This window comes from Callorhinchus milii, unplaced genomic scaffold, assembly GCF_018977255.1.
Source record: "Callorhinchus milii isolate IMCB2004 unplaced genomic scaffold, IMCB_Cmil_1.0 Scaffold27, whole genome shotgun sequence".
In the NCBI taxonomy this organism is placed as follows: Eukaryota; Metazoa; Chordata; class Chondrichthyes; order Chimaeriformes; family Callorhinchidae; genus Callorhinchus; species Callorhinchus milii.
In genome coordinates this window covers 4,533,893-4,556,168 of record NW_024704768.1, presented here as the reverse complement: position 1 = coordinate 4,556,168, position 22,276 = coordinate 4,533,893, and the positions used below count along the sequence as shown (strand labels likewise).

Here is a 22,276-nt window from a genome sequence, read left to right as displayed (position 1 = left end):
AGAACACACTGTAAAGTGAATTGACTGTATATTTGTGGGCGAACGCGGCGGCCAATTGCGCACAGCAGTGAATGTCCCACAAACAGCCGTGGATTGAGTGACCACATTATTATTGGTTTTTTTTTCAGGGATTATTATCAGGCGTGTGTGTGCAGGAAGGAAACTTGCCCAAGGTTTTGCCCTGGCCGGGAATCAAACCCAAGTCTCTCGCTCGCGAGGCGAGTGCTCTGGCCACTGAGCTACAGGGCTCTATAATTACCCTAACAGAGGGCCCCTTTGTTCCAAGGATTTGAGGGAAGATGAGTGAAGCCTTGAACTGGACTTTGGACTTCATGTGGGACAGCATTACTGAGTGCGTAACCTGCCGGACAAATGCGACAAAATGGCCTAATTCAAACACAACGTGGCTTTTATTTGGCTCCTCACGTTCCGAGGCTCACCACAAAGTGACCACCTTTCCCGGGATGAGACGCGGGGCGGAAGACCGACAACGGGTACAGACGGGTAACTCGCCGAGGAAAAGCAAGCACTGCAGGGAGGAGGGCCGAACAGATAGCTGCTGAACACATCGGTTGGCAAATGCAAGAAACATTTCTCTGACAGCGCACTGCAGGCAGGAGAAGCAACATCCACCCTCCGTCGGCAGGAACGTCCGAAAGTGCAGTAACATATGGCACTGGGCTTGTGAGGAAATCACTTACAATGCCACGCTTTGCTGCCAAGTTACACCCTGTCGTATTACCAGTGGCGAGCGAGAGTGGGTGGGGGTGGCGTGACGGAGGGTCGGGGGGGTGGGGGCAGAGTGAGGTAACTACAAAGCTCTCTATGGATTCACGGACAGACTGTCTGAGCAGCGAAACGCGACACGCATCACATCAGCACATCGCATCACGTCCGCACTGAATTCCGTCAGGAGCCGACCGGAACAATTTCCCGAACCGTTACTCCGAACCCAGCCGGGGGGGGGGGGGAGAGAAAACCAGTGGGAAAAACACAACAGCCATCAAAACATGGGGAAGTGACAAAAGACGTTTTAACAACCACCACCCCCCGCCCCCACTCCCCTCACACGGGGTTAAGAGGGGAGGGGTGGGGGTGGGGGGGCAATTGGGGGGAGAAACATAGAGCAAATGATACTGGATTTTTTTCCCCCCCAAAAAAGAGGACACGATGAATCGCTGCTTTTAAGAGCAACATTCCCAGCGGGAAGCCGGGCTCCGCGTCTGTCAGTCGGGGACGTCGAGCCTTCCTCACTCCCGGTCAGGTCCCTGTTGGGGAATCGTGTCCTCACGTGGTGGACTGCAGCTGCCCCTTGTACACGTATTCCAGGGCTGTGGCGATTGTCCTCATGTCCATCTCGATGCTCCGTGCCCAATTCTCCACGTCACCGATTTCCTAGGAGGAGAGAGAGGGAGGGAGGGAGGGAGAGAGAGAGAGAGGGGGAGAGAGTGGCAAACGGACAGTTAGCTGGTTTTAGTTACTTAGTGAGAGTAAGAGAGCACCAGGCAGAGTTATGCTACCAGTTATAATAATAATAATAAATAAATAATAATAAATAATAATAATAATAATCCTGGCATTTGACCCAGGGCCTTATCAGGTCTTCGAGGCGTCTCAAAGCGCTTTGCGGGATACACTGTAAAGTGGATTGCCAAAGTGACAATAACAATAATAATAATAATAATAATATTAATCCCTGCATTTGGTAATAGCGTCTTGCACCCTGGGGAGCATGACTCCAAGCACTTTGCAGGAACCCGCCGGGTTTGTGGGGTGTGTCAGGCACTCGGAACGACCCAACAGCTCCTGTCGGGTGACTTCCCCTGTGCTGCCACACGATGGCGGTCTGTGGATGCAGTCGAGTCAGTGCGGTGAACCAGACTCGCTTTTCGCTCTCAGAATAACTCACTGCACCACCACCACCACCACCACCACCAGCCTAAGTCTGCAAATTCACAGCCACCTCCTGCTCGCTCGGCCTCCCGAGGGCGTGAGGAGGTCTCCAGCTTGTTAGAAAGAAAGACGATGCTGGGAAGAGCCATTCTTACAGCGTTCCAGCAGACACTCGTTTTGAGATGACCTTAGAACCCGAGACACTTACAGTGTGGAAGGAAGCCCATTCCTGGGATAATCATCCTTTCCAAAGAACTCCGCACACACACACACACACACACTCCTCTGTTTACCCAGCAGCGAGCAGGAACCCGGTTGTTAGTCGATTGGCGGATCGCTTTCCGGGGGCATAAACCTTTCAAAAATTAATAAATTAAAAAGCAATAATAATAATTTGGTCACTCGATCCACGGCTGTTTGTGGGGACGCTGCTGTGCGCGATTGGCTGCCGCGTTTCGCCCACAAGACATGCAGCGAATTCACTTTACAGTGAAGCATTTTGAGACCTCTCAACAACCTGACAAGGTGCTGTACCAACAACAACAAAATTACGTGTGTGTGTGGCAAGTGCAAGGAATATTATTGTTAATATTATTATCCCACGGTGCGGAAAGGCTTCACGGACCCTGCTCCACTGCCCTCTCGTGGCTGTTATTCGTGGATAGTTGGCCTGTGGTCAGCAGTTGGCTGAGTCTGATCAAAAGATCGATTCAGTACAGTTTTCTGACACAATGACGCACTGAGGGCAGAGTGATGCTTACGTGCTAAATTCCACACAGCCACGTGAACCAGGGCAGCCCCCTCATAATAAATCACAGGAACATCCTATTCCCATAACTACTCGCGCTGCATTGAGTTGAGTGCTGAAGAAATTAAAATGAATAAACATGTCACTCAGTGGCAGGGAATCTTCCCCCTCAGCTCCTGTTAACCCTGCAGCCAAAGCACTAACTAACGGGGAGGGTGGTCCTAGCTGGACAACAGTGGGAAAGGCTTGGCCAGACAACGCACTGTCTCTCTCAATGGCCAAGCTATGGTGGGTTTAGCTGGTTAGACTCCAGCAGTTGTCCCCAATGCACAACTCTGGGCCCCCCATCCCTCACCCCCCCCAAAGCCTTGACTCTCGCCAACCTGCGCCTAATACTCTCCGGAATTAGGTAAGCAGGGGGCGTCCCTCCAGGGGGAGAGAGAGAGAGCGCATTCCATCCCAACAATCTCTCTCTGGGGTTTCCACGTGTCGGTGGGAGGCCTGGAATTCTCAGCTTGGTTTGGAGACTCTTAAGCAACGGTGATGGGTTTCCACGTGTCGAGACATGTGCACTGGGTCAATATTCTCTGGATACTATTTAATGGGAATATTTAAGAGAAGCTTGGCTTTCATTTAGCTGGTCTTCAAGCGAGGGAAATGGAACTCAAAGGAGAGCTAAAAGTGCCAGAACACACACAATGGACCGAACGGCCTTCTTCTGTGCTGTAGAGAATGAGAGGAAAAGATGAATTTTTTTCACTCTTCCCCTTTGCCCCCTGTTGAATATCATGTGGGACTGGGAGGGGGGGTGGGGACAGTTCCTTAGAGAAAAATATTTGGCTGCGCTTGAGTAGATTACTCTTAAGACAGAAAGGTTCAAACCTAGAGTATGAGGAGGGAGGGGTGAGGGAGGGAAGCGGGGAGGGGGGGGGAAAGAGGATAAGAGGGAAGAATATGCTTCAATTAATTAGATTCTTGTGCTCCATCCCAGATTGCCTTATCCTGTTCACATTGGCAATTACCGGCAGCACACGCATCGCACATGAAGAAAACAGTTGCTATGCGAGCAGAGATATTGAGATCCAGGCACAAACCAGTGGTATATTCAGTACACCACACCCACCCACACACAAGCACCCACCCACCCACACACACACAAGCACCCACCCACCCACACGCGCACACACACATACAGCCTTCGAGATTTAAAGTCCATCTCCACTGATGTTAATCAACTCCCTGACGCAGGATATTAGCTTTAATATTATAACCTAGGCTGGAAGCTCCAGGCCTCTGGCAAATCTGTGGCGTTCTATTATTTGCAGCTTTTATATTTCCTGAGTGATTACAATCAAACTAGTCAGTTTGGACATTGTCCCAGAAATCACGTACTGTAATGTATTTATGGAATTTCAATGTTCCCGCAGATAGAAGTCAAACACGTGCTTCAAGGGGACTTTTTTTTCCCGCTGTAACATGTCAGCGTCATGTGCTTTCACACAGAATTTGCAGGGCCATGGAAATGGTCATGCATGGTAGAGATGGTCATACATGGTAGAACCCCATGTAATGTGGTCATTTCGGTCCATAAGATCCTAACCAGCCATGATCGCCAATCTCGCTTTTGTGTCTTCACATAATAAATAAATCATTATAAATAAATAATAATTTGGTCACTCAATCCACGATTCTTTGTGGGACTGCTGTTCCGCCCACAAAATACACAGTCAATCCATTTTACAGTATATTCAATAAATTAAATGTGTGATGGGGCGCTATTTAAATGCAAGTTGTTGTACCTGTTGTTGTATATTGTGTGAAGGGCTTTGAGGCGTCACGATGACGTGATAGGGCGCTGCATCCAATGCAAGCGTATTAGTATTATTATTGCTAATCTCCGCTAGTTTCCGTGTGCTTCGGTTCCCAGACGCTCGGGACAACCCCAATAGGCCAGGACAGGACAGGATGTACCTTGAGGGCCTGGTTGAAGTTCTCCACCATCCCGAGCCACTGCTGCGTCTGTTTGGCAAAGTATGCCGCCTGGATCTGTAACGTCTTCACTTCGTTATCCAGTTTCCGCTGGTTCACGTAGGCCTGGGCCACTCTGCGAGAGACAGAACACAGACACCCACCAGTCAAGATCCACGCAGACCGAGTGCACTCCAACACGCTCAACAATGCTGGGAATCATCTAAACATTACACCATAATAATATTAATAATAATAATAATAATTTGGTTGTTCAATCCACCCACTGTTTGTGTGGGCTGCTGTGTGCAATTGGCTGCCACGTTTCTAACACAAAATACACAGTCACTACACTTTACAGTATATCCTATGAAGCGCTCTGAGACGTCTTAACGACGTGATAAGACGCTGTATCAAATGCAAGGGTCATCATTATTATTATTACTATTAACATACAGGGTATCTCACACGCGATGACAGCCCAGCCCGGCCCGGCTCATCAGCTGGACCTGGAAGGGCTGACCAGTCAGTGGGGGCAGGGAATCCACCCCCTCAGCTCCTGTTAACCCTGCAGCCAAGGCCCTAACTGACTAACTAACTAAATAACTAACGGGGAGGGCGGTCCTGGCTGGACAAGCACGGTGATGGATGTGTCAAGACACCCGGCTGACCCGAGCCAACATGATCATCTGGCTCTGAAACTGAACCCACTTAGACCTTCACACTTTCAAGGGCAATAAAATTAGTGGCAGATCTAAAAGTAACCTTCATAGAAGGTCGGTTGGGGGGAAGAGAGAAGAAGTGAACTCAGGTTGAACTGGAGGCTCGGAGGAGAAATGACTGGCTTTATACTCGTTAATAACCTATTTGCCATTATCCATTAATGCACCTCACAAGTTATCAATGGCCTTCGGGGCTAATCAAGTGGCAGAGCATCACCTTTTAAGGTTCTCTTGGTCACCGACAAGAAGGGAACAGGTTGGATAAAGGCTTTCGGTTGACACAAAGCCCACATTAGAGGTGTAGCGTTTCCACTCCTGGGAGGGAGATAATGCGCACCTCTCGTTTTGATAAAGAAACTTGAAGCCACCACAGCCCCGACCTGCCTTTTATGTCTACATTCAGCTGCAGCAATGAATCAGTGCTTATTGTTTCGACTGTCTATTGTGTGTGAAGCACATCTGGACATCCTGAGCTAATCCTACGCTGGCTCCGGGTTGGGGAGGTGGGGGTGAGAGAGAGAGAGAGAGAGAGAGAGAGAGAGAGAGAGAGCAGTATGTGCTATAATTTCTATGACCTTAAGTCGTGACACATTTCATCTTTAAAAAATACAGGTGCGGAATCTGTTGCACTTCATTCGAGAAAAAAAACACAGCAATAAAATTGTTCACTTCAATCCACGCTGTTTGTGGGGGACGCTGCTGTGCGCAATGAGCTGCCGCGTTTCGCCCGCAAAATATAAAGTCAATTCACTTTACGATATAGTCTGTGAAGCCCTTTGAGACATGAAACACGCGGTATCAAATGCAAGGATTCTTCTTATTATTATTAAGATGCACAGCGTCATTTTGTAGGAAGAGGAGGCGGATTATGATCAACGGTGACTAGAGGAACAAACAGTCATTATGTTGACGGTATTCCCAGATTTTTTTTGTTAAAAAGGAGATTCCCTCTATGTTTAAGGCTGTTTTCCCCGTGAACCTCACACATTCCACGTCGCTAACAATGCTGATGGGGAAAGCAATCAGTGGAGCTTTGCTGACACCACTGACTAATTCTTCTACCCAATTTCCTCTCCTTCCTGCCAGGAAGTGTCGGCCTTCGCCTCTGTGCCTCCCTGTGGCAGGGAAACCGAGATAACGAGGTTCGGCAGGTGAGAATCAGTGGTTAGAGAGCACGCCTTGCAAGTGAGAGGACCTGGGTTCGATTCCCGGGCGGAGCAGGTCAGGGTGAAATCTTTGGCAAGTTTCCTTACTCCACACGCGCACACGCGCGCGCCTCTGTTTACCAGCAGTAAGTAGGAACCCGGTTATTAGTCGTCGATTGGCGGATCGCTTGCTGGGGGTAATAATCCCTCCAAAAAAAACGTGATAGCTCAATCCACGACTGTTTGTGAGGACTCTTCTGTGCGCAATTTAGCTGCCGCGTTTCTCCCACAAAGTACACAGCCACTACACTTTAAAGCATATTCTGTGAAGCGCTTGGAGGCGTCCCTGAAGACGTGATAAGGCGCTATATCGAAAGCAAGGATTATTATTATTATTAAAGCCTCCAAGGGGTTAAAGCCGCACTGAGCACCAGAGAAGGGAATGCCTATAAACTTTCAAAGCAATTTTTCCCACAAGCTTTAGGCAGTGAGTGAGCTTAACTTTGCAGTGGAACTAGATTCAAATACAAACACCCTCTTTGTACGGACATCAATGAATCATGTGCCACAAATTAAATTTTTGCACTGAAAATCGTCACAAGGTCTAAATTGTGACTTTTTTAGGAGGCGAGCACTGATTGTCAAATTTGGGGGATTTTTTTTACCATTGTGAAACAAATTCCATTCCTTTCACGTCAGGAGGACATCCCAAGGCGCTGGCAGAGACGGTCAGGGATTTGGACCCGAGCTGGGGGTTGGGATCAGGAGTGGTGGGTGGAGGGCATGGGGGGGGGGTTAGGGGGGGGAGGAGGGTGACCGAAAGCACCATCGAAGAGGAGGTAATTGAGACGGGCTTTGGAGGAGGCGAGGGAGGGGGCGAGGTGGAGGGAATGTGGGATGGAGTTCCAGAGGGTGGGGGCAGAGAGGGTGAAGGCCTAACCGCCAATGGTAGGGCAGGTCGGGCAGGTCGGGCAGGGGGATGTGGAGCAGGCTGGAGACCGCTGAGCGAATGAAACTATTTATTACGAATATACAGATTCACAATACTTTAAGGTGAGTGATAATGAAAGGAATCCCAAGGATACTTCCTCAGGGTGGCTATATTTGGAAGCCTGAAGGCATTTTGTCTCCCGTAATCTAGATTAGCAGGAAGACCCTGCAGGGGATGTGATTAATTCCTCACAGTCTTGGCGATTGTATTTAACCTTCAGGGACCTGACAACAGAGAGGAAACTGGAAGCAATGGAAACACACGCAAGTGTGCGTTCTACATTATCAGTCATGCTCGTCACAGCTAAGTTGCCTGGTCGGCACATAGTCAAAGATTTGATCAATACAAGTCAACGATTGTCAGGGAATTAACCAATTTTTTTCTCTCTCTCTCTCTCTATTTCCCAGAGGGTCTGTTTTATGGGGTCACCTTCCTAACCCCACCATCCCAGCCCTCCACGCCTCCTGATCCCAACGAGTCACTGGAGCTACAATAGAAAAGTGGAGCCGAGGTATTCTGAATCAAAGACCTGATCAAAGCCCAACTCCAGCTTTACACTGATTATTTGAGGTCGCAGATGAAAGAGAACTGTACAGATTTAAGACGAGATTAAATGACTAATGAATTTCACTTACAAAACACAGCAGCTCCTGAATCAAACGCAAGGACTCGGGTAAACTACTACTTCGCGTAACCTTAATAATAATAATCCTTGCATTTGATACAGGGCCTGATCCCGTTTTTGAGACGTCTCAAAGGCCTTCACAGGATACACTGTAAAGTGAATTGACTGTGTATTTGTGGGAAAAACCCGGCAGCTAAATTGCGCACGGCAGTGTCCCACAAACAGTCATGGATTGAGTGACAGCCTCAAGACCTTCCTCTTTGACCGTGCTTTCAGCCATCTATAATTGCCACTTGTACTGATATCAGCCATCGTTCGTGAACTCAAAATCCCGATTTGGAGATTGAACCCACAACCTTCAGTCTCAAGAAGTGAGCGAGGCACCACTGAACCCGGCTAACACACGATTAGGTGCGACTGCAAGCAGCTACCATGCAACAAGGATTTGCAGCATGAAAGAATTCAGGGTCTGAAAACCGGGGAATTTTAATATATTCCTCACGTACGTTGGCACATTTCATGCTAATTTATTCTGCGATTTCTTTTGTTGTAGCGCAGATCAGACAGCAATGAGTGGACGTAAATAGTAAGTAAATAGTTCCATGGCAACTGAGTAAAGAGTGTAGTTAACATTTAAGGAAGAGTTTGTGTTCATGGTCGTTAGAATAAACACAATCGCTTTGGATGGCTCAGCAGCTGAAGTCACTGTCTGAAGTGAAAATTAGTTATAGGATCCCTTTTCCACCAATCCCTCCCTCGCCTGTGGGCTCTGTCCTGGCTTGGCTGATGTGGGTTAGCGCACAGCACCGGCACGGTAGCAGATTTACAGCCCTATTTCGGCCACAAAATATTACAGTCCATTCACTTTACAGTATGTTCTGTGAATCCGCTTCGAGGCGTCTCAAAGACGTGATAAGGCGCTGTGTCAAATGCAAGGATTTTTATTGTTATTAAGCGTATCCAAACCAACCTGAGAATTCCAGGCGTTCCACCTACACATGGAAATCCCAGAGATGGATTAGATTGTTGGGATGGAATGCTCTCCCTCCCTCTCTCTGGAGGGACGCGCTCTGCTTACCCAATCCCGGAAAGTATTCGGCGCAGGTTGGCAAGAGTCAAAATCAGTCCGTGGAACAGGACCACCACAAAGAACGTCACTGCTTTAAGTTTACACAAACCAGTGTGCGAAAGTTATGAAGCTTGGCTCTCGTCCCGGTGTTTAAACTCGTTTAGAAAACACTGTTCAGCCCAGCTGGAGACAGATTTACCCCGAGCTGCTTTTTATACGCTTGTTAATAATGCAAAATTAATCCTTTACGGTCAGAAAAAAAGCATTTTATGTAGATGTATAAAAAAATTAATTTTTACAGACGAGATTGGGTTGCAACTCCTGAAAGGATTCTTTTTTAAACGAAGGATTGAAAAAGTAAAAAATAAACACAGGGAGAATGATTTATTTCTTAAATATAACTGCAAAAGCAACCATTTTCCAATTCGTGGGATTCTAGCTCTGTACATGTGAAGGAGCTAGCCAGTTCTTAAATATTAACTCAAAGGATGACAACTAATTATAATCTAAACAAAGTTTGCATCTAAATGACAGTAATCCACTGAATGTGGCATTTAATTAGCTCCCCAGATTCCCCTTCTCCCAGGCCCCCCCTAACCCTGCTGTTCTACACCAAACACACGCAGAGCAGCCTCCAGTGCTCTGATCATCTGTCCTGCCAATTTCTCTATCATTTTTCTCTCTTCCCATCCTTCCCCAACCCCCACCGCCCAACAGCATTCACTCTTGATAACCAAATCACACGCTCCACCGTGAGTGTCTTTTCACCTCCTCCGAAAATGCATAAAAGTCCTGTAGCTCAGTGGTTAGAGCGCTCGCCTCGCAAACGAGAGGACCCTGGTCTGATTCTCAGACAGGACAAACCTTTAGGTAAGTTTCCTTATTCCACACACACGCCTCTGCTTACGTGGCAGTATGTAGGAACCCGGTTATTAATTGATTGGCGGATCGCTTTCCAGGGGTAACAATCTCTCCCCAAAATAAATAAAATGAATAATAATTTACTGCCGTGTTCCATTAATAAAATACTGTCAATTCAGTTTACATTATATTCTATGAAGCGGTTTGAGACGTCTCAACAACGTGATAAGGCACTTTATCAAATGCAAGGATTATTATTATATTATTATCCAACTTCTCTTTAAAAGCTATAATAGATTTTGCTTTAGTTACTCTTTGTGGTCGGTGGCAATTCGATGACTTGATAACCCTCTGTGCGTAAAACATTTTTCTCCAAATCTGTTTCCTTTTATTTTTCTCCAACTAAATGAGAGGGAAATTTTAGTTGTCAGCTCCGTTGAAGTTGAAGGGTTCGGTAACTATAAGGGGCAATTCTTTATCACCAACTTGTCTGCGTATTTTATTTGATTTACATTGCCATTGCATGTTTCAGCATTACCTCCTGCTATTTTGAGTGTAGAGAGTGGATGTGCTCCAGTGAATGACCATTTAGGGAATCTTCTTCAAATATGTATGCCTTGCCTAGTATTACGGTTCACACGCTTGTTGCCTGAGCCCTAAACTGGCTTGTAAAACTGGCTCACCATGGAAGCGTTTTTCAGCTTGTCAGACAATGTTAGAACAATGTAGGTCCTGAGATCAAAATGTAAATGTTTGCAGAAAAATGTCTTTGAGTGCTTTGGGTGCCCTGCACCCCTCTTGGCTCCTTCAAGTCCCGTCTAAACTTTCCTCTTCGACTGTGCCTTCGGTCGCCCTCTCACCTCCACCACAGCCATCCCTCCACCCCTCCCGACCCCAGCTTGGGTCCAAACACCCCTGACTGTCCAGCGCCCTGGGACATCTTTCAATTTGAAGGGAGCGACACAAGTGTCATTTGTTGTTGTTGTTGTTTCCAGGGAGGGCCTTGGATGCTAGCAAGAAAGAGGGGCAATAGAGGTCGGATGGGCATTCTGTGACTAATAACCCTCTGAGTGTAAAAAAAGTTTCCAAATCTCTTCCTTAATTTTTTTCCAATGAGATGAGAAGGAAATTTGTGCTTTGAAAACCTTTCAGGATGTTTTATTGGATTTCTGTTGGATCCTCTCTTTTTCCCAATTTTCAAGCCTCTCCTTATAACTATAACCATATGTCTTATGTTACTTGCCCCCAATCTCCATCCCACCCAAACACCAGTGCACCACTATTTCCTACATAAAACTGTAAAAGACACTGCCAAAGCCATTTAATTGAAGCCTTGAAGCCTTGCATTGTCCAAGGGGAATGATTAATCCCTTCATTGTGGGATGGATTCAGTTCCAGGACCTGAAGCTAAAAGCATGTTTAACCCACTGCATCACTGCACCTCGCTTCACTCTGACGAAATGTCTCTTTCTGAGCTTGACTTCACCTATTCCAATAATAATAATCCTTACATTTGATACAGCGCCTCATCACGCCATTGAGACGTCTGAAAGCGCTTCACAGAATATATCATAAAGTGGACTGACTGTTTTGTGGGCGAAACGCGGCAGCTAATTACGCATAGCAGCGTCCCACAAACAGTCAAGGATTTGATTTTTTTGAAGGGTTTCTGGTGTGTTCTGAAGAGATTGGAGACCCCAGATTGTGGTTGGGGTAATTGGTGGAGTCTAACCAGCTAAAACCGTATAGCTTGCCATTGATATTACTGTCTGCAAGCTTTCTCGCTGCTTGTCCAGCTAGGACTTAGGTACAAGATACATAGCCACTACAAAATAATAGTCACTACACTTTACAGTAAAGTATTTGAAGCACTTTGAGACGTCCTCCTAAACGTGAAATCCCTATCTCAAGTGCAAGAAATATTATTTATTACCTTTATGATTCCCTAACAGAATGATCAGAAGATATAAAACACACCTCAGTAAATTCAGTTTGTTCACAAACTATTACTCACAACAACAACAAGATTCCATTTATTGAGCGCCTTTCACGGCGGGAGGACGTCCCAAGGCGCTGTACTCAGGCGTTTGGGGTGGGCCGGCGGGGGGAGGTGGTGGGGGGTTGGGGAGGAGGATCAGGGAAGGAATTTCTGTCGCCAAGTAATCACAAGATACAGTTATTTAAAAAAAACAAGCTTCCTTCCTGAAAATAAAACCAGAACAAAGGTTTGAGTCACCATCTGGACAGGCAGATAAAACTAAAGTCAACTCCAGATCAACGGGAATCAATTCAAGTATAATTTTGTTGCCTTGAAACGAAACAGGATTTTTGTCGTTGGCTTGCAACCGGTATTCAAATCGGAGTTCTTCACAGGAAGTTCCACCAGTTTCGCTCCTCAGACTGTTGATTATTTCTTTAACCCTGACCGCACTGGCTCAACTAATTGCGACATGACACTCGTGGATTCCCTTGGGTTTGAAAACGGAAGCCGTGAAGCCATGGTATTTGTACACGTGAAGGATTCTATATAAATGCAGGTTGTTGTTCTTATAATAATAATAATAATTCTTGCATTTGATGTAGGGCCTTATCATGCCTTGGAGACTTCTCAAAGCCCTTCAAAGAAGGTGCAAGGATTATTGTTATTATTATTATCCGAACGACGGCACCTCTGACAAGGCAGACGCTCCCCTCAGCACTGCTCTATGAGCTCAAAATCACTCTGTGTTAAGCGTTTGGGACGCAAACCTCTGGCTCGGGGGCGAGAGAGCTACCAGACTCGGCCCTGGCTGACACCTCAGTACGGAACATTTTGCAAGCGCATCTGCCGGAGACCATTACTCACTCAATCTCTCTCTATCTCCACCTTGACTTCCTGAATCTAATTTTGGACGTGAAACATTGAATGCGCTCTCACATCTGACTGTTTACTGTGGAATGTGTGCCCCGTGTACGTGTGCGCGTGTGTGTGTGTGTGTGTGTGTGGGGGTGTATGTGTGTATGTGTGTGTGTGTGGGTGGAGGGAGAATCAGTTAAATTGCTATTCAAAGCTTTTTTTTTTGCTATTTACACCCTTGCAACCACACAGGCACAAACACAAGACACGTACACACCCACAGAATTTTGAAAAACCTTCACCACACATTACCTCATTTCACGAGAGCAGCGCAGTAAGTCGATAAGGTCCAGATGATTTATTGACGTGGCCCGCTGTTTTATTTTTGCTAATGTAGCGCCCTCTGATCAAAGCACAAAATCTTGGCAAACGGCTTTTTTCTTTGTTATCAAGATCCAGGCTTCAGTTCTTTTTAAGTTACAATGAGCTACAGATGCTACTTCGTTATCAGGGCACGGCGCAAGTAATTAAGCAATCGTAACTGTTCTTAATGACTCGACGCGCTGGGAGAACATACAGCACGCGGATTCTTACCCGTACAAGGTGATTAAGGAGATTACGGTATTAATAATAATAATAATCCTTGCATTTGATATAGCGCCTCATCACGTCTCGAAGCGAATTGACTGTATATTTTGTGGGCAAAACACGGCAGCCAATTGCGCACAGCAGTATCCCTCAAACAGTCCTGGATTGAGTGACCAATTTTTAGAAAAAAATAATTCTCGGGAGGGATTATTACCCCAGAAGGCAATCCGACAATCGACTAAAAAACCGTGTTCCTACTTACTGCGGTGTAAACAGAGGCGTTAATTAGAATACCTAAATTGCTTAAATAATAAGCTGCTCTGGTTTGAAGCAGAGAACCTCAGCCCTGATATTCAAGCAACTAAACTGTGTCGGGGACAACGTAAATAAAGGCAGAAAGTGCACCTCCCAGTCCCCAAGGAGAGAATCCTCAGTGAAAGTATCCTACGCTGCAAAATAACAACAACAACTTGCATTTTACACAGCGCCCTTCACGACGGGTAAAGTCCTGGAGCGCTTGAAAGTGGCGCAGTCTGACCTCGAGCCGGGTGGGTGTGGGGGGGGGTGTTGGGGGGTTAGGTTTAGCACGATCGAAAAGGAAGGTCTTTAGGCGGGGTCTGAAAGGTACATTCTGTACAATGGGGGTTTCCTGCCGCTCTATTGTCGTCTGCACTCCGCTATCATCATCCACCTCGGACACAAGCCAACGCTAGCCTATGTGAACCCGCTTTGGGTGGAAGCAGGTCATAAGAACATGGGTTTTCCCATTCCATTTAAAGAAAAATAAATCGCAAATAGCGAGCGGATAATGTACAGACTTCAAATGTTACCCACATTCAGGAAGAAACTTTCAGAATAAGAAATACTACTACTACCACTAATAATAATAATAATCCTTGCATTTGATTTAGCATCTTATCACGCCTTCGAGACGTCTCAAAGAATATACTGCAAATTAAATCGACTGTGTATTTTGTGGGAAAAACACGGCAGCCAATTGCGCACAGCAGTGTCCCACAAAACAGTCATGGACTGAGTGACCAAATTATTATTATCATTTTTATTTATTTATTTGTTATTTTTGAAAGGATTATTACTCCCGGAAAAGTGATCCGCCAATCGACTAAGAAACCTATTTACTGCTGGGTAAACAGGGGCGTTCTGCGGAGAAAGGAAACTTGCCTAAGGTTTCACCCTGTCCCGCCCGGCAATCAAACCCGTGTCCTCTCGCGTGCGAGGCGAGTGCTCTAACTGCTACGCTACAGGACTCCACAACATGCTGCAGGGCTCCAAAAAATGCACAAACCCACAATCTGAAAGGTTATTAATTCTATTCTTTGGCGTATCACTTGTGTGAAAACAAGACTTGCTTTGTTTATTTGTGTGCAGTGCATTCCCCAAAGTGAAGCCTTAATGGTAAGAGGATCACAGAACTCCTTGTGAAATATGCTTAGCATCTGTACCTCATAGGCAAGAGCCAGTTTTTCCCATATATTTTAAGATACGGTCTTGGGATTATGTGGTTTGTTCAGCTGCAGCCTTGAAAGTTAAAGGGAAGTCAAGAACTCCAGGCTCCACGAGCCTAAATCAGACTATCATCCCCTCTCCCCTACCTTATCCTGTCTTGGGCTCCACTGATTCTCCATCACTAACAACGCATCCAATTCAAGATCCTCGCCCCACCCACCCACCCACCCAACCTCTGCAAACCTCCGCTCACAAAATATACAGTCAATTCACTTTACCGTATATTCTGTGAAGCGCTTTGAGACGTCTCGAAGACGCGATAAGGCGCAAATATCAAACGCCAGGATTATTGTGACCTAGAAGTCGGACATTTTAAACTTGAGGGAGGACAGACAAGCAGTCAGGAAGTGAGCAGGCTCCATTTCCTCTCCCCGGTAAATAAGAGTCCACAAACCCTGGCTCATTAACCTGAATCAGCGCTGTCAAAAAAAAGTATGTTATAATGGGCTCTGGCTGCAGTGTTTATTGTTAATTATGTCCCCGTACTTGTTTCCACTCTACGTCTCCATCCTCTGACTCACCAGCGGATGGAGAAATTCTCAACCCTCTGGTACCTTCGTGACGCTGTTATAAAATATTAGGTGTGAACCCCGGTAGTGATCATTGGCAGGCTAGTCAACTGTGGAGCCCTATGCTGTCCTCGCACAGCATTATACATGAATTTGACAGCCGGGAGTGTTGGGAGAGGGGGGGGGCGGGAGGTTCACTGGATAGCAATTTGGAAGTCAGTCAAACAATAGTTAATTTAATGTGTTCCAGGGGGCTCAAAGCTGTGGAATTTTTTCTGTTGCTTATTAGTGAGACTGGCTCCAGAATTAGTTAGCCATTATAAGTACATTCTCCGAGCTCATTCGCCACCCTCAACCTGCTGTGTACTGGCTGAAACTCGTTATAGCTCGGAAAACAGAATGGTTTGGATATGGTTGGTGTATTTTGCCACCCCACTGGAATATGAGTGTATTTTTACGTCACGCTGGCTTGCAGAGTTATCAGTCTTGTACCCAACTATTGCTTAAGTACACTGCATCCGTGCAAGACTGTATGACGGATATCTCGACAACTTGCCTGCACACAGCTCCCCTCACACAGGTTAGCGTCCCAGAGCGCTTGACATTGGTAGAGCACGACTCCCAGCTGGGCCGAGGGGAGGGGGCCATAAACATGGTCTAAGAAGAAGGTCTTCAGGCGATGCGGAAGGAAGGGGCAAGATGGAGGGATAGAGGGAGAGTGTTTTAGGGCGTAGTGGCTGAAAGCACGGGCACTGATGGCGGAGCGGAGGGCACAAGGGACAAGCAGGAGGCAACGGGTAGTGGGTTGGGGAGGAAGCAGGTCGGAGAGGTAAGGAGGTGCCAGGGCACGAGGGGATTTGAAAATGAGTGTGTCAAATCGATCCATTAAGCGATAGGGATAGTGAAGCCTGGCTAGAACTGGAGTGATGGGGGTGGGAGTTCAGTATGGGTAAGCATGCGGGTGGTGGAGTTTTGGATCAGCTGAATTTTGTGGAAGGTGGAGCTGGGGAGACTATTTGAATCGTTACAGGTCTTTTGCAACAGGGAAGTCTTACCCTAACCGTCTGCACATTTATCCAGCTTGGTCTGGCCTTCCTGCCATCACTTGACAGGAAGAGAGGGTTTTGCTGAAGCATAAAAAAAAACGTATGTTAAGGGCAGATTGATGCACACACAAGGCCCATACAGAACTGCCAATAACAGCACAAAAAAATGGGACTGATGTCAAGTCACGAGAGCTGAGCTGAAAATAATAAGTAAATTCTGAAGCTCTCCCTCCTCGCCCAACAAGAACCATCTTTGCGACTTGAATCCTCCAGGGACGGTGCTGTATAAATACTAATAATAATCCATATAAACCTTACACTTAACATTGGATAACCCTTGCATTTGATATAGCGCCTTATCGCATCTTTAAGGCGTCTCAAAGCGCTTCACAGAATATACTGTAAGGTGGAGTGACTGTTTATTTTACGGGAGAAACGCGACGGCCAATTGCACACAGCAGTGCATAAACTTACAATAAAAACTGCTACGAGTTTACTGGCTATTTTGACGTCACTATTTTTGCAGCCCGCTTTCAATCCCATCGAGTGAGCGACCCCACATTTCGCTGGTGAACTGAAACCTACAGATTGCTGCGCTGTGCGATGAAGGGTTAAAAAAAAAAAAATGAATTTAGCTCAGAGCTGGGGAATTCTGGCGTTGCCAAGTCTCGGAATCTCTGCCTCCCACAGCTGTTCGGCGCTCCGACCCGGCTCAGAGCGCTTCGAAAATCTCCTTCGACGACTTGCAGTGACCGAAAACGTCTGTTGGTGGGGGAACTGGAAAATATTACAGGACTTGGCCTTAATCAGGCGATGGATGGGTCTCACACACGAGAGAGGGAGAGAGAGAGAGGGGGAGAGAGGGCACTCTCAAGTGAACATCAGCAACAAAAGCAACTCTCACAAGGAAGGGAATTAAACTATGCTGGGCGTGGGAACTTCAAAAAGCTTGGGTCTGTTAACATTTGCAGTACTGAATGGGGCTCATAGTTGTACCAGACAAACGGGCACAGGATTTTTTTTTTGTCACAGAGCTCGAGAGAACAAATGGTTTTCTGTCACAGGCACTTGGTTGGATCCAATTACTTTCCACCCACATTTTACCAGCGTTTGACACCGAGGAGCAAAGGGGACAGTCAATAAAGTATGGAGGGGGAAATCACAGAGCCATCCTGTTTCACAAGAGAAGCATTAACCCCCACCCCACCCCCCCCTTACAATGCATGTTTGGCATGTGCTTTCCATTATTTTGTACATTAAACTGATGCTCGACGTGCAATATTATAGTCTTTGTCTGTCACAAGCTGGTAGTTCGGGACGATTGAATCATAGAAACCTACAGCACAGAAGGAGGCCATTCTGTCCATCGGGCCTGTGACCGGCTCTTTGGAAGAGCCACCAACTTGTCCCACTCACTCCCGCGCTCTCACCCCCAAAGCCCTGCACAATGCTCCTTTCCTTTCTAAGTCCCTATCCAATTCCCTTTTGAAACCTACCATCGGATCTGCTCCCACCAGCCTTTCAGGCCGTGCGTTCCAGACCGTAACAACTCTCTGGGCAAAAAAAAGTCTCCTCGTCTGGTCTCCCCTCTGGTTCTTTTGCCAATCATCTTAAATCTGTTACCCACCCGCCCGCCCGCCAGAGGAAACAGTTTAACTTAAATTTAATCTTTGGTGATTAGTCAGATCTGCACAAGTGAACTCAGTTTGGTATAAGATAGCAGTGCTGCATACCAGTGGCTTGCACAGCATGTAACGCTGCTCTGACTCACGGATATTATTCTAAGTGAGAGATTTTAATACATTTGCCCCGGCCCAACAATCCCCCAGGTAAAATTGCTCACTCCCTTCATGGCTGTTTGTGGGACGTCAATGTGCACAAGCAGTTACTACACTTTACAGAGAATCCTGTGAAGCACTTGGAGCGTTCCTCCTGGGGCGAAAGGCTGGGTATAAATGTGTATTATACAGTATTATATAAACATAACCTCTAAACGCAAGGTAGTCTGGCATCCTGTCGAGCTTATTGTTCTACGAATCTGAGCGACAAGTGATTATGAGTCATTTAACACCTCTCAATGCATCATCTAACCCAGGAAGTTACTGCGAGAACACTGAGCCGGTGTGAGATAAGTGAATGGACATACAAGGTGAAACGCCACTCCCTTCCCCGCTGATAATTTATCTGTATGACACCAGCTAAATGCGCCACCGCTCAGATCATTTGTTGAACCTTCTTAAATGGAGGATGTAAATGGTAAAATAATGGTAGAGTTTGTCGTAGTGGTTTAGAAAAATGTCATAAGCCTTATTGTGTTTTTCAACGGAAATCCTACTGCTGTCCTCTCGGGAATGATCGCATTGTCTCGCTCTTGGCTGGAAGAAATACAGGACTTCAAATGTGGTTCACATACTACCGAGAAATCTTATTATAACCCAGCCAGCTGGAGCCAAAGTCTCACTCCTTGTGGAGTCCTGTAGCGTAGTGGTTAGAGCGCTCGCCTCACAAGCGAGAGGACCCAGGTTTGATTCCCGGGCGGGCCAATTGGCAGCTCGGTTTACGGGGGTAATAATCCCTTCAAAAAAAGCGAGGATTATTATTATGATGTTATTATTATCTTCAAGTGCCACCAAATAAATCCTTCCCTGAATTCACGAAGTGACTCTATGTGAAGGGCGCTATTCAAATTCAAGTTGTAGTTGTTGCAATTACATCCTCTCCCCACCCATGAACTAAACACGGGGGAAATGCCACATTGTTCGAATAGAGAAGAGTTTCTCCCAGTGTCTGGCCAACAATCCTTCAAATAAAATCCCTCAATCACTTCATAGCTATTTGTGGGACATTCCTGTGCACAAACTGGCTGCTGGGTTTCGCTGAGAAATCAAACTATTCAAAGCACTTTTAGACATCCTCCACATATCAACTGTAAGGATTATTACGATAATTATCTGATATTCAGTACCCACAGAATCATAGACTGTGACACAACAGAGATTTATCACAAACCTTTGAGATATATAATAATAATAATAATCCTTGCATTTGATATAGCGCTTTTCACGTCGGGAGGACGTCCCAAAGCGCTTCACAGAACACACCGTAAAGTGAATTGACTGTATATTTGTGGGCGAACGCGGCAGCCAATTGCGCACAGCAATGTCCCACAAACAGTCGTAGATTGAAAGTGACCAATTTATTATTGTTTTGGTTTTGGAGGATTATTATTAGGCTCTGTGTGGAGTAAGGAAACTTGCCCGAGGTTTGGCCCTCTGCCTGGAATTGAACTCAGGTCTCTCACTTGCAAAGCGAGTGCTCTAACCACTGAGCTACAGGACTCCACATATACTTACAATATCCCATAATACCTATGTATTAAATACCTATTGTACATAAGGTAGTTTGGGACATATGTGCCTGCGACCGACAGCAAGGTGGAAGGCGAACGAGATAGACCTTGGTCTTTTCTCGTCTAGCATGTCTTATTAAAATGTCATAAACTCAAGCCTCACGTATGAGATCAATGCAAAGATTGGCGGCTTCTATTGTCTCAATGTTAGTCGATTCCCTTCAAACAATTTCTAAATATGAAGCGTGAGAACGGAGGGGGAGGCGGGGTAAGGCTGTCTGATAAAGATAAGTACAGTACTCTAAAGACTTCCATCACTCCACATTTTATGCGCTACTTATTATAATGAGACAACATTCTCCAGTAAGGTCAATGTTCGAAACCTAATCCTTCATCGCTTTCACAATACTGTTTAGCTTTGTGGTCGTGATTAAAATACAATGTTTGTGCCATGGAACAAAATTCCGAGGTCACTTCGCCCACAAAATATACAGTCAATTCACTTAACAATATATTGTGTGAAGTGCTTTCAGATGTCTCGAAGAGGTGACAAGGCGCTGAATCAAATGCAAGGATTATTATTATTATTATTATGACAAGCATATCTTATATTAGATAGATTTCTGTTAGGAAATAATATCTGGGGATACAGTATATAGCTTGGGACACGACATGTTAAAGAGAGTGCCAGGATGTCGGATGGAACTTGCTGCTCTTTCTCCTGGCAAATTCATATATAATTGTTGAATGTAATCATTCTGTAACGGGAAAGGCTTTTTTTTAAATAAAATAAATATAATTTTGCTCCCATTCTTCGCCTCTTTACGCATTCAAGGGCTTTTTTTTTTCTCTCTGTGCTGCGCAGCTGGAAGAGTGGGCGTGCTACCGGCCTTGGGATTTTGGTCTTTTGTGAAAAAAATATCGACAATGCTGTTTAGTGTTTAGCCCTAAGCAGGCACAATTGCTGCTGAGCGAAGCAAGTCCATTAGCACTTCTACACCACAAGATCCTTTAATGAGCCTCCCCACAGTTCACGCCTGAGCTGCGGATCTCTTCCCAATCCCACTGGAGGCATCATCTCAAAATCAGACAATAAACAAAAAGGCGAAGTGCTGCAGGACACTGCTGGGAATCTGAAATAAAAACAGAAGTCGTTGGGAACGCGAAAGATTTCTGACGAAAGGTCAGCGACCTGAAACGTTGACTCATTTTCCTCTCTCTCCATAGATGCTGCCTGACCTGCTGCGAGTTCCAGCGACTTGTTTTTAATCTTAAAATTAGAGCGTTAGAAGTGAAATCAGGAAGCACTTTTTCCGTGAAGGCGAGCGGAGATCTGGAACTCTCTGGCTTCTGGCCGGATCCATTCGCACTTTCGAGACTGAGGTGGATAGGGGTTTGTTAGGTCAGGATATCAAGGGATGTGGGGCAAAGACCCATATTTCTCCCACAAAATATCCAGTCAATTCAATTTACAGCATATCCCGTGAAGTGCTTTCAGATGTCTCAAAGACGTGATAAGGCGCTGTATCAAAATGCAAGGATTATTATTATAGTATTATTATTATCAAGTAGGCATTCACCACAATTTGACGGCCCTAGCCTGCAGACGGTCACTCCACATCGCAACCCATTATTCGTTCCAGATGAATGTCATGTGGTATCTTGCAACAGAAGCCGAGCTTGTAAAAAGATAATTATAAGCTCCCGGCTAGCACACAGTCGTTTTATAACCTCCAATTCATTTTAAACACAGTGGCCTAATCTTAGGGGTTGCTCGGGATTTCCTCTCCAGGTTTAAGATGTTTATCTTTAACAGGCAATGGGATTAAATGGCTTGTAACTCACGTGGCTGTAAGAAAGCCAAAGATCTAAGAAAATAGTGCCCTTTCTTATTCCATGACTGTGAGAACACACTTTTATCAAACAGTCGGACCTGGAAAAGCAAATTTCTCCACCAAACGCATCAATCAACTGAGTCCATTTGAAGGTCTGTGTTGCTGACGTGCTGAGGAAATCTCGAACTACTGCCCCAAAATTGGTTTGTACCATCTCAAGAGACTACTAATAAAACCTTGAACGATAAGTAAGCTCGTTATTTATTAAATGAATCCAAGGGAAACATTAATGTGAGGCTGGCTGAAGAGAGGCGCATGCAATTCCGAGGGGAAAATAAATTATGTTTAAAATTAGTGAGTCTGAGCCCTGCATAGAGACTTTTGAGCTCACAGACTAGCAGCAGCTCCACCACATCACTGGGGGGGCACTTGTTAAGTGATGCCATCTTTTAGGTGAGATAAAAAATGCAATTCTGTCTGCCTGATCTTCAGGTAGAAGGTAAATAATCCAGGGTCCTGGCCAACAATCCTCTGGATAAAGTGGTCCTTCCCGTCATGTCTCTT

General features: G+C 45.8%; 1 protein-coding gene across 1 annotated transcript in view; it reads right to left on the bottom strand.

Annotated features, from left to right (window-relative positions):
• Window positions 1-964: 964 nt before the first annotated feature.
• bloc1s1 (biogenesis of lysosomal organelles complex-1, subunit 1) overlaps window positions 965-22,276 on the bottom strand; it is a 29,099-nt gene continuing 7,787 nt past the window's right edge. Inside the window, exons 3-4 of the mRNA XM_042344399.1 lie at window positions 4,613-4,745; window positions 965-1,395 (exon numbers count right to left, since the gene is read on the bottom strand). Coding sequence (XP_042200333.1) covers window positions 1,288-1,395; window positions 4,613-4,745 — 241 coding nt within the window. The 3' untranslated portion in view covers window positions 965-1,287. The remainder of the gene's footprint in view (window positions 1,396-4,612; window positions 4,746-22,276) is intronic.